Source organism: Scyliorhinus canicula, chromosome 7, assembly GCF_902713615.1.
Source record: "Scyliorhinus canicula chromosome 7, sScyCan1.1, whole genome shotgun sequence".
NCBI lineage: Eukaryota > Metazoa > Chordata > Chondrichthyes > Carcharhiniformes > Scyliorhinidae > Scyliorhinus > Scyliorhinus canicula.
Genome location: NC_052152.1, coordinates 25,431,399 through 25,444,771, shown reverse-complemented (window position 1 = coordinate 25,444,771; position 13,373 = coordinate 25,431,399). Strand labels below are relative to the sequence as shown.

The 13,373-nt window shown below is 44.6% G+C and overlaps 1 protein-coding gene across 3 annotated transcripts in view; it reads right to left on the bottom strand.

Annotated features, from left to right (window-relative positions):
- Window positions 1–13,373, bottom strand: part of itsn1 (intersectin 1 (SH3 domain protein)) — a 204,789-nt gene that overhangs the window by 47,381 nt on the left and 144,035 nt on the right. For all 3 annotated transcript variants that reach the window (XM_038801596.1, XM_038801593.1, XM_038801594.1), the window contains 2 exons: window positions 5,622–5,743; window positions 3,807–3,927 (listed from right to left, as the gene is read on the bottom strand). In XM_038801596.1, coding sequence (XP_038657524.1) covers window positions 3,807–3,927; window positions 5,622–5,743 — 243 coding nt within the window. The remainder of the gene's footprint in view (window positions 1–3,806; window positions 3,928–5,621; window positions 5,744–13,373) is intronic.

The following is a 13,373-nucleotide window of genomic DNA, read 5'->3' as shown; positions in this document are numbered from 1 at the left end:
CTGACTATTGAGGGGAGCTGCAGTCCAAGTTAATTGTCTCCTTAGAATTACACTCAAAAGCAGGAGTTCTTTGGATGACCAGAATCGCTCTGGCTTATTTTCCCTTTATCTTCCCAGGAACTTTAGTTTAAATGAATGCACTCACAGCTACCTCGGCTAAGGGCGCAAAACTCTGCATAGATCAGACAACGGATCCAGCTAATTAACATATCATGGAATGCAAAGAAGCAGCCTTCTTTCGAATAAATGATCCGTAAAAAATATAATCTCTTGACGGGCAGAAAGTTACTTTAAATGTCTCCTAATTTATTGATGTGTGAAGTTGCGATTTATGCCAAGTGCAGTCACTAAAACAAAATTTCACAAACAGAAAAAAGATTGCATTTTAAAATCAAGAAAGATTAGTTTGATGTGTTTAACGCGCAGGGTACAAAGGCTGAATTAATGATTCGGTGAGCTGGGATTTCAAAGACTGCAGGAGAAATTGCCGACTAAGAGGAATCAGGAATTGAAAGGTTTTGAGATCCTCAAGAATGATTTGAAATGTATAATTTCCTTCTTTTCAAATCTGAAATGCAACTTGAACCCCGAACCCCAATATAAATGTTTCATATTGGTATATTCGGTTAGCACAGCTGCCTCACGGCCCTGAGGTCCCAGGTTCGATACCTGCTCTGGGTCTCTGTCCGTGTGGAGTTTGCTCAGTCTCCCCGTGTTTGCATGGGTTTCGCCTCCACAACCCAAAAATGGGGAGAGTAGGTGGATTGGCCACGCTAAATTGCCCATTAATTGGAAAAAATAATTGGGTAATCTAAAAATTAAAAAAAAAATAGAATAAAAATCGGTATATTCATCACAAGCCCTCTGACTCCCACGGCTACCGTGACTACATCTCCTCACACCCCGCTTCCTCTAAATGGCTCCCTTCCATTCTCCCAGTTTCTGTCACATTCATCCTATTTTCCAACTCTGACATGTCCTCCTTTTCCTTTAACCGAGGATTTCCCGCACAAAGGTTGACAGGCCCCTCAACCGTGTCCAATCCATTTCCCATACCTGTTCCCCCACCTCATACCACCCCTCCCAGAACAAGCGTTCCCCTTGTCATACAAACTAGGTGCAGGAGTAGGCCACTCGGCCCCTCGAACCTGCTCCACCATTCAACAACATCATAGCTGATCTGATTGTAGCCTACCCTCATACTCATTTTCCAGTCTCCACATTCAAAGGATTGTCCTCTGCTATTTCTGAAAACACACACATCTGCCCTTTCCCGTCAACATTTCAAAGGGATCGTTCCCTCAATAACACCCTAGCCCACTCCCCTATCACCGCAACATCCAATCCTCTTCCCACAGCACCTTTCCATGCATTCGCAGGTGGTGTAACACCTGTCCCTTTACCTCATCCCTTCCAAACCCCAAACACTTCCAGATGAAGCAGGTTTAACTGTAATTCTTTCAGTTCACCTATTGTATTCGCTGCTCTCAATGCAGTCTCCTCAACAATGGGGAGGCCAAACACAGACTGGGTGACTGTTCAGATGGCAAGCATGGCATCAACCTACTGGTCGCCTGCCATTTCAATTCACCATCTTGCTCTCAGGCTCACAATTCAGTCCTCGGCCTGCTACAATGTTCTAGTGAAATCCAACACAAACTTGCAGAACAACACCTCATCCTCTGGTAGGGCACTGTACAGCCTTCTGGACTCAACATGGAGTTCAACTTCAGAGCACAAACTCGGACCTTCATTTCGAAACTATTCCCCCAGCGCCAGTCTGCATCTTGCTCTCACATTTTTGCTTTCAGACAGCACGGACATTTTTTAGGCCATCAACACAACCTGCTATTATACTTTTAGACACTGCTGACTTTTATTCTGCTATTAACACCTACTATAGACCAATGTTTTATTCCTTTAATACTATAATTCCCACACTCTTTGGAATTAGTTCCATGGTATCTTTGTTGTTTAATCTATGTGTATGTATTTACATTGTGTATTTACCACATGTCATCCCACCCCCCCATCCGTCTGGACTGTATGCCAAAATTCACTGCACCTCGGTACTTGTGACAATAAATCCAAATCTAATCTCCAATCTATGCCATACCTTCCCTTTTTGCTCTACCTGACACTCCCCCTTTCCCCCTCCCCCCTCTTCTTAACAGCATAAAACCCATCACATTTCTACCTCGCTTCCAAAGAGTCATACTGGACTCAAAACATTAACCGTTTCTCTCTCCACAGATGCTGCCAGATCTGCCGAGTTTTTCCAGTGCTTTGCTTTTATTACAGGTATGTCTGCACAGAAACAACGAGAGGATACACACCAAACCAATCATAACTCATGAACAAGCTTCTTGAAAGCTCCCAGTGCTGAAATCTTCAGTATGCCAGGCATAAATTTAAATTTGTATTGAAACATTTTACTACTCAGATATTCCCGAAGATTGACTATTTGGAATACACTACATCTGATGTGGCACCATTGTTGACAGAAGCATTATTAATGCTTTCTTACCAGATGTTTTCTTAATTGGGGAGGGGAAGAAAGAGGAAAAAAAAAGTACAATTTATGAAACATTAGCAATTTTTAAAACCAGCCAATCATGCATGCTATGCTGAAAGCTGTCATGTGTTAGAGGGGCGGCAGGGTGCTTAGCACTGCTGCCTAACAGCACCAGAGACCCGGATTCAATTGAGACCTCGGGTGACCGTCTGCACATTCTTCCCGTGTCTGCATGGGTTTCCTTCCACAGTCTAAAGATGTGCAGGTTAGGTGGATTGGATATACCAAATTTGCCCCTGGATGGGGCTGCGGTGATTGGGTCTAGGTAGATGGGCCGAATGGCCTCCCTCTGTTGGAATTGTATTTTATGTTGAACAGACAAACGGGTTTTGGCATCCTACAGCCCATTAATATCTTGAGGGAGCGTGTAGCTCATCAACACATCTGCTAGGTTGACTAAGAATTGAATCAGTTACACAACCAAATTTCTAAGCAGTGTGTCCTCAGATATTGCATTCACGTGTACAGTGTTCACTAATACTGGACAGCTGCCTATAAACAGCTAAATGCCAATATCCAAGGTGCCAACTACGAAGAATTACAAACTATATTCAGCGCAGCAGCTGTTTTGGATAATTCAAGCAGGAGGCATAGCCCACCACCTTCAGTCTCCTGGGACCTCTGGAATTCCCACAAGCCTCTCGTGTTGGCTTTTAGAGCTCCTCATTGTTGTGCGGACCCAAACCCAAACACTGGGTTCAGCCCCAGCCCACTGCCCCTCCAATAATGGATCAGCTTGCCAATAAACTACAACAAAATAATAGCCAGTTAAGCCGGCACCATATGCTGGTGAATGATAATCTAAGCAAGAATCAGGAAAAAAAAAGACTGGAACGAAATGAAGACAGGTCTACAAATCTGAGGACAAGTGGGAATTGATATTATGAAAGCTGGGAACCAGGATATCTCCAGATCCCAACCTAAAGAAGTTGCATTAAGTCTCCATGCAATGTGTGGGTGATTTAGCCCCCCCCCCCCCCCCCCCCCCCACCCACCTGGAAGGATATGGGGATTGATTACCTGCCCACTGTTACCTTTTGTAAGGAGTGCTGGATAACTGGGGTCCTTAAAAGGCCAAAAAGAGAACTCAGAGAAAAAAAAAAGATTGCTGAAGATATGACCATATAATAATCTGCCAAAATTATAACAGCTTGGAATGACACCTAGTAAATATCATTCCATGGTCACTTGTGATAAACAAATGTTTCTAGAATTACCAAGACAAACTTACAGACATTTGACGTTATAGGGGGTCTTACAACATCAGTTGGAGTACTTTTACTTGTGCCAGGGCTCAGAAGTTTCACATAATTGGCAGGAAACCATCCGATTTGTCGCTTCTTCCCTCGAGCCTGTAACAAGGGCAAATAAAAAGTAGTGAATTCAAAGTAGAAAAACATCCCCAAATGAAATAATTAGAAATAATTATAAGTGAAGCCAAAAACACAACTATTGGAAAAAAAACTGGGAAAACGTGAAGTTGTTCACTTCGTCAGGAAGAAGAAGAAGACAGAGTATTAATTAAATGGAGAATGGTTACAGAATTTAGAGGTGCAGAGGGATCAAGGTGTTCTCATGCATGAGTCACAAAACGTTAATATGCAGGTACAGCACGTAATTAAGGTTAATGGAATGATGTCCATTATTAAAAGAGGAATTAAACATAAAAATAAGGACGTTATATTTCAGTTAACAGGGTGTGACCACATCTTGAATGCTGTGTGCAGTTTGGGTCTCTTTAAGGAAGGGTGTAAATGCATTAGAGGTGGTTCAGAGGACGTTCACTCGGCTAATAACTGGAATGAGTGGGTTATGTTGTGAGGAAAGAATGGACGACTGGGCTCGTTTCCAATGGTTTGATTGAAGTAGATAAGATCCTGAACAGCCTTGACAAGGTGGACGTGGAAAGGATGTTTCCTATTTCGCGCGAGTCTAGAACTAGGAGGTACTGCACCGAAATTACAGGTCGCCCTTTTTAGATGAGGAGGGATTTTTTCTTTTGGAGGATTGTGCGACTTTGAAACTCTGCCTCAGAAGGCGTTGGGAGACGGGATCATTGCATATTTAAGAGAGATAGATTAATTCTCATTGGGCAACGGAATCAAAAGTTGTCGGGGGCAGGCGGGAATGTGGAAATTGAAACACAACAGATCAGCCATGATATTATTGAATGGCGGAGCAGACCAGAGAGGCCAAGAAGCCTGCTTCTTCCTATTTCGTACGTTCAATCAATATGCTTTTAATTTGAGGTGGATTTGAACCCAGAAGTTAAAAAGCAATGATCTATGCCACCCAGTACCCAAGGATCTTCCATGTTTGTTATTTTTTCTGTGAGTGCAAATTTAATATATCCCACTGACTCATCTACACAACTCTATTTCTAGATTCCCCTTTTTAAATGATACTCATGCACTTTTCATTATGAAACCAATGCATACCAGTCACCCTCATTGGTTGGAACGTCACCTCTACAACATGAAGGGAAAAGAGATTGACCGGAGCCTTTGATTTATCTGTCAATTCATTTAAATTTCTACACAAGTTACATACTGTAATTATAACTGAAACTACCCAAATAGTCAAAATATCCAAATAATCTCAACTTAAATAACACTAGCAATAGAACATAGAACAGTACAGCACAGAACAGGCCCTTCGGCCCCCGATGTTGTGCCGAGCAATGATCACCCTATTCAAACCCACGTATCCACCCTATACCCGTAACCCAACAAACCCCCCCCCCCCCCCCCCCCCACCTTACTTTTTAGGACGCTACGGGCAATGTAGCATGGCCAATCCACCTAACCCGCACAACTTTGGACTGTGGGAGGAAACCGGAGCACCCGGAGGAAACCCACGCACACACGGGGAGGACGTGCAGACTCCGCACAGACAGTGACCCAGCTGGGAATCGAACCTGGGACCCTGGAGCTGTGAAGCATTTATGCTAACCGCCATGCTACCGTGCTGCCCCTAATAGTATTGCCCCTGCAATAGTTGCAACAAAAGACAGTGAAGCAAACAGCAGAATGAGTGCACTATCTACCTGAAGTTCTCCTTCCCACCATCCACCGGCATTTCTCTTGCGAATGAGAATGAGCTGACCAGGTGCGAGGGTAAGTTGTTCGGCCCCTGTTGCTGTATAAGCAGCTATCACTTGAGCAATTTCTGTAAAGGCAGATGACAGTGAAACATTAATTGATCAGAGTGAATTAAATCAATTCTCAGGGAAAGTAAACATCCCCAGAGAGTTCTTTCTGCAAAGTTTTGAGTTTTTACCAAGTCAACAGGAGTAATACCTCCACAGTTGCGGACCTCAGTCCCAGTTTGTGGAAACTTCAATTCATGCCGCACCTTTACATTGGTGCTGCTAACAAATTACATAGGTCTCATGCAGCCAGCAAATGTTCCAGAATCAGAGGCCTGAAGCTGGGAAGATTCCCAGCCAAAACCTTCTTTCCAGGGCTTGATCTTGCATGTCCAACATACTTTGCTGTCAGATGCTTGTGATCAACTCATTGGGAATTGTCAGTACTAATAGAAAAGCAGTTTAAATCTCCTTTTACCAACGTCACTTCCAAGCCTCCAGAGGGAAAATTGTGCTCCTCATCCCCAACAGCCATCAAGCAAAATTTAAGAAATAAAAGAAAAGAAAAAACTGGGAGAGGGAGAAAGGATACGTTTATTTTCCTTGCAACTCAGTCTGACAAACCAAGTGTACATCCCACAGAAGGTAAAGTCGCCTTTGTCCCAGATGACCATAGGCTGCTCGTCCCTTTGTGGGGTAGAGCTGACTAGTGGTGATTTAACCGGAGGATCATCACACCTCAGGCACAGTTGAGAAGACAGAGCCTTCATGAATAACCTCAGCCAGTATGGGAATTGAACCTACGCTGTTGGCCTTAACCAGCTGTCTAGTCAAGGGAGATAAACCGGCCCTCAGGCTGTTCATGAAGGCCCGCCTTCTCAACCTTGGCCCTCATCTGAGGTGTGGCGATCCTCAGGTTAAATCACCACCAGTCAGCTCTCTCCATCAAAAGGGGAAAGTGGCCTATGGTCATCTGGGGCTATAGCAACTTTACTTCATATCCCACAGTATTGGAGACATGACAAACAAATTGGCCAATCGACTGGGAATGTACATCTGGTCAGGCCAGATGATTCAGTCAGACAGGCAAACAAGACAATACAATGGAATTTAGAGTACAGTCTATGGGTCAGGCTAGCAGGAATATATTTATGGCAAAGTCAAAACGCTCCAGGTACTTTTTGGGAACATAGGAATTTCCGGATAAAAAGCAACCCCCCCCCCCCCCCCCCCCCCCCCCCACCCATAAAAAAAATGGTTTGCCTTCTACCATCTGCTGGTCTCACATAACAATGATAATTAACCATAATGGTCAATTAACCGTAATAAATTAATCTCTACCAATTACCCCATAACAGATTAAGGCATGAGGCAAAGAACTCTCGAGCGGTGGAAAACTTGGGGAAATCACAGGTCCAAACCCACTTGTTCCTCATAAACATGCTGCTACACTTTACCATATTGCATGTCTCATATTACTCAACACATTCCAAAATATTTTCTGAAAGAATGCTATTTGGATTGGATTGGATTTGTTTATTGTCACGTGTACCGAGGTACAGTGAAAAGTATTTTTCTGCAAGCAGCTCAACAGATCATTAAGTACATGGGAAGAAAAGGGAATAAAAGAAAATACATAATAGGGCAACATAAGATATACAATGTAACTACATAAGCACTGGCATCGGATGAAGCATACAGGGTGTAGTGTTAATTAGGTCAGTCCACAAGAGGGTCATTTAGGAGTCTGGTGACAGTGGGGAAGCTGTTTTTGAGTCTGCTCGTGCATGTATGGGAACAAATCAAGGTCATCTAATTCCACTTGCCCCAGAGGGCAGGTTTCCAGATTTACTATTCATTCACAAATGATGCTACACAAATTAGTTTTTCATCTCGCCGGTTCCTCCCAACTACATGCTTCAGTTGTAACCTCCACCATTCTGCACAAGGTGAAGCAGTTCTTTATACTCTAGGCTACTGACTCCCTATAAAATCCCAAATACACAATCATTTAATTTACCACAAGGTTCAATACTGTTCAACAACTATGCACTTAGTTAAGGCACATAGTGTTGTAAATCACCTCTGCACAAACCTCCAGTTCCAGATCAAGTTATAATAATCTATAATTTTTAGTAGTGTCACAAGTAGGCTTACATTAACACTGCAATGAAGTTACTGTGAAAATCCCCCCGTTGCCAAACTCCGGCGCCTGTTTGGATGCACAGAGCAAGAATTCAGAATGTCCAATTGACTTAACAAGCACGTCTTCCGGGACTTGTGGGAGGAAACCGGAGCACCCACGCAGACACAGGAAGAACATGCAGAGTCCACACAGACAGTGACCCAAGCCAGGAATTGAACCTGGGTCCCTGGTGCTGTGAAGCAACAGTGCTAACTAGTGTGCTACCTTGCCACCCATCTCCTCCTTGGTAAACAGCATGTATCACACATTCACCCAATGACATGACTTCTCTTTCTCAATGAAGAATTATTCACTTATAATATAATAATCTTTATAAAAATGAATTGGGCATTCTAAATTTATTTCAAGAAAAACACCACAAGAAGGATCGCCAATCTTTTTCAGTGCCTGTCTAATTCTCTGATTTTAACACCCATCAGCTTTCTAATAATAATCTAAAAGTAATAATCTTTATTAGTGTCAGAGGTAGGCTTACATTAACGTTGCAATGAAGTTACTGTGAAAATTCCCTAGTCGCCACACTCCAGCGCCTGTTCGGGTTCACAGAGGGAGAATTCAGAATGTTTAAATTACCTAACAGCACGTCTTTCGGAACTTGTGGGAGGAAACCGGAGCACTCGGAGAAAACCCACGCAGACACGGGGAGACTCATATTCTATTCAAATTATTTTGCTATTTTAATATCCTGTTGGCACTGTAAACTCTCAGTTTTGTGCCATTTTTCTTCATGTCCTTGGACACATTTTTCCTTTCATTATAAATGGTTTGGCATTCTAGCTGAATCAGCGTAAATGTCTTTACCTTTACTTTTCATGGGCCACTGCATTCATAAATTTCTCCTTGAACATGCTCGATGGGCCGAATGGTCTCATTCTGCACTGTAAATTCTATAATTCTATGACTCCATAGTCCCTCCATTCTTTGAGCCAATTTCAAACCTCTACACCAATGCAGATCAGTACCCTAAACGTTGGTCCTCCAGCAACTTTATTCGGGTTTTAGTGACCTCTCCAACTCTTGTAACATGAAATGTAATCACATTATGATAATAGGTACTTAAATCCTTAGCTACCTGTGTAAATCAGAGTTAATCGAGTAAGGGGGACAATCAGATCCAGGGCGTCTCCCCAAAACTAGCTCTCATGGTATAGAAATATAGGATTGCAGGACTTCCGGTGGCAGCCATGAAGTGAGGGGTCACACACACGGTGGCTCCTGCCAGAGGATTTGATTTCAGGTCCTTTTTGCCCGTTTAGTGGGTGCTGTGCAGGTGGAAAAGTGATATAGTGGAAGAGTTTGTATTCCCCTTCGGTGTAGGATGTCTAAAGGTTACCAGACAAGGAGTGTGTCGAGTAAAGGGTTCTCTTCGGACTCAGAAGACACGTAGCAGGGGAAAACATGGTGGAGGGACCCATGGCGTCATTGCCCGCTCACTGGATGACTGAAGTTGGTGGAGTTTCTGACGTAAGACTTTAAAAAGCCAAGGCAGGCGGTCATGACGATGTGGTAAAAATGGCCGAGCTAATTTGGGCAGCTCTGCAAAGGGTGGAGCAGCGATTAGAGTCACAGAGTTCGTCAATCCAGAAGGCGTAGGAGATGGTTTCTGATCCTGAGGATTGGATTGCCTCCTTGGAGGCGGAGGTGATGATGATGATGGCAGAGGGACAAAAAATAACAAAGGTCAAGATCAACGACAAAATGTGAGGATTGGTGCACTGCCCAAGGGCACAGGAGCGGAGGCCACAGACGTGTGGCAAGATGTTTGGGCAGCTGGCGGGGAGGAGGGTCTTTGCATGCCCTCCTGAAGTGGACTGGGCCCATTGGTCACTGAGGAAGACGCCCAGGCCACAGGCAATCGTAATCCGGCGACACAGGTACTTAGACAAATAAAAGATCCTGGGCAAAGGAGACGCGAGAGTGCAAGTTGGAAGGCCACACAGTTAGAATATACCAGGAGTTGGGAGGGGAATTGGCGAAAAGAAGGACTGGGTTTAATAGGGCCAAGTCGGCTCTTTTTAGGAGCAAGGTGAAGTTCGGAATGGTGTATCCAGCCCGCCTGTGGGTCACGCATCTTTTAACACTCGATCCCGACATGCCAGACATGCCATTATCCCGACATGCCAGAGGAGGAGAACAACTTTATCCAGGAGCATGGACTGGGGGACATTTGAATGTATAAGGTGGTTTCACCTATGTGTGAGGTTTTGGAAGGTGTGTTTTGTTTTCACTGGGATTTCTTGGTAAACTTTTTATATTTCTGTAATATTTGTTACCCTGCATTTGGGGCATGGGTTATTGATGTTTTAATACAATTGTTGGAAAAGGATGGGAATGTGTGGGGAACAGAAGTGGGTGTGGGGATGGATTGGTATGCTAGGGTGGGCGGGGGGAGGCTGTGTGGAGGTTTTGAAAATAAAACTTGCGTTCCTCCCCAGGCTCAGATGGGGGTCACCCGGCTGGCAGAGATGCTGGCTAATGGAAGTGGAGTGGGGGAAAGAGAGCCACGGCTGGTTATTTTGTTTGTTTGTCCTCTGAAGCAGAAGGAGTTCTCCTTTTTCTCACATGCATGTCAGGCTTATTCCTGCATTTATTGTTTGTTTGTTGGGATGACAAGCCTAGGGTGGTTGTGTTTTCTTTATTTGGGAGGTGGGGGTGGAGAAAAAGAGCTGAAGGAGCGATAGTTGGTTTGAAGTCGGGTGGGTGCAGTGGTGACGGAGGGTGGGTGGGCTGCTGAAGGTGAAGGTCTCCTTATTGCGTTGCTGGGTGGAGGAGTTGGAGGTGCCAACCTTGGATGGGCCTGGAATCTGGGCGAGGCAGGGCCCTGTAGGATTCCCTTGTGAGTAAGGTATGCCGACTCAGGGCCAAGGGCAGGGGACCTGGAGGCCCTGACCTGACTTGTCACATGGAACGGGAGTGGATTGAATGGGCTGGTTAAAAGATCGAGTGTTCGACTATAAGATTTTGAAGGTGGATGTGGTTTCTTCACAGGAGACACAGCTGAGGATTAGGAATCAAACGATGTTGAGGAAAGAGTGGTGGGACAAATGTTCCATTCTAGTTTCGACGTGAAGATGAGGGGAACCGCAGTGCTCAGCAATAGGATTGTGGCCTTCTCGGTGGGAAGCATAGTGGTGGATGCAGGGGTCAGATACATGATGGTGAGTGGGAGGCTGGAGGAGGCTCCTGTGGTCTTGGAGTATGTGTACGCACAGAATTGGGGGGATAGAGTTTACCACAAGGGTGGTGACTGCTGTCCCAGATCAGATCTGGATTCTCATCGGCTGATTATGTGGGGGGGACCTTTGGAGATTTAGACATCTGAAGGAGAAGGGGTTCTCCTTTTTCTCACATGCATGTCAGATTTACTCCCACATTTACTTTTTCATTGTAGGTAAAGTGCTGCTCTCTGGGGTGGTAGGGTCGGAATATTTGGTAATTGTCATATTTACCATGCTCCACATTTATGTGGATTTGTGTTTGGAGACGATACCAGCAATCCTCAGGGAGTTTGGATGTGGCGTTTTTGGCGTATAAGGGGACATGAGAGAATAGCGTTGCTATTGGTACGTATCATGTTTTGGGAGACTTTAAAGGCTGCGATTAGGGAGGGTGGGGGAGCTGATCTCAATTAAACCTAACCAGGGATTAGGCGCAGAGACAGAGGTTGGTACAGGATGTTCCGGCGGGGGACCTGCAGTACTCGGCTACCCCAAAGGAGGAACTGCTGACGGAAAAAAAGCAGCTCCAGATAGATGCAAATTGGTATCGACAGGGAAAGTGGTTGACTAGCTTTGTCGTATGCGAGGGCGTTCTGAGAGCATGGGGAGAAGGCCAACCAGCTATTGGCTCATCAGCTAAAAGAGATGGCTTGGGAAATTGCAAATGCACTAGTGATAATTTACCAAAATTCACTAGACTCTGGGGTGGTCCCAGCGGATTGGAAATTAGCAAACGTGACACCACTGTTGAAAAAAGGAGGTAGGCAGAAAGTGGGTAATTATAGGCCCACATTAAGGGCCCACCAGCTTAACTGATGCTGGAATCGATCATCAAGGAAGAAATAGCAAGGCATCTGGATGGAAATTGTCCCATTGAGCAGACGCAGCATGGGTTCATAAAGGGCAGGTCGTGCCCAACTAATTTAGTGGCATTTTTTTTGAGGACATTACCAGTGCGGTAGATAACGGGGAGCCAATGGATGTGGTATATCTGGATTTCCAGAAAGCTTTTGACAAGGTGCCATGCAAAAGGTTGCTGCATAAGATAAAGATGCATGGCATTAAGGGTAAAGTAGTAGCATGGATAGAGGATCGGTTAATTAATAGAATGCAGAGTGGGGATCAATGGGTGTTTCTCTGGTTGGCAATCAGTAGCTAGTGGTGTCCCTCAGGGATCAGTTGGGCCCACAACTGTTCACAATTTACATAGATGATTTGGAGTTGGGGACCAAGGGCAATGTGTCCAAGTTTGCAGACGACACTAAGATGAGTGGTAAAGCAAAAAGTGCAGAGGATACCGGAAGTCTGCAGAGGGATTTGGATAGGTTAAGTGAATGGGCTAGGGTCTAGCAGATGGAATACAATGAATGTTGACAAAGGTAAGGTTATCCATTTTGGTAGGAATAACAGCAAAAGGGATTTTTATTTAAATGATAAAATATTAAAACATGCTGCTGTGCAGAGAGACCTGGGTGTGCTAGTGCATGATTTTCAAAAAGTTGGTTTACAGGTGCAACAGGTGATTAAGTAGGCAAATGGAGTTTTGTCCTTCATTGCTAGAGAGATGGAGTTTAAGACTAGGGAGGTTATACTGCAATTGTATTAGGTGTTAGTGAGGCCACACCTTGAGCATTGTGTTCAGTTTTGGTCTCCTTACCTGAGAAAGGACGTACTGGCGCTGGAGTGTGTGCAGAGGAGATTCACTAGGTTAATCCCAGAGTTGAAGGGGTTGGATTACGAGGAGAGGTTGAGTAGACTGGGACTGTACTCGTTCGAATTTAGAAGGATGCGGAGTGATCTTATAGAAACATATATAATTATGAAGGGAATAGATAGGATAGATGCGGGCAGGTTGTTTCCACTGGCGAGTGATAGCAGAACTAGGGGGCATAGCCTCAAAATAAGGGGAAATAGATTCAGGACTGAGTTTAGGAGGAACTTCTTCGCCCAAAGGGTTGTGAATCTATGGAATTCTTTGCCCAGTGAAGCAGCTGAGGCTCCTTCATTAAATGTTTTTAAGATAAAGATAGATAGTTTTTTGAAGAATAAAGGGATTAAGGGTGGAGCTGAGTCCACAAAAGATCAGCCATGATCTAATTGAATGGAGGAGCAGGCTCGAGGGGCCAGATGGCCTACTCCTGCTCCTAGTTCTTACATTCATCAGTTGAAACAGCAGGTGGCCTCTCGGGAAGTTTCTGGTCCAGGAAGGGGAAATGGGGCGTTTGAGATCTTGCAACAGGGGTTGTGATCCATTGGAGGGTGGCTCTGACATGATACAATTCTTGG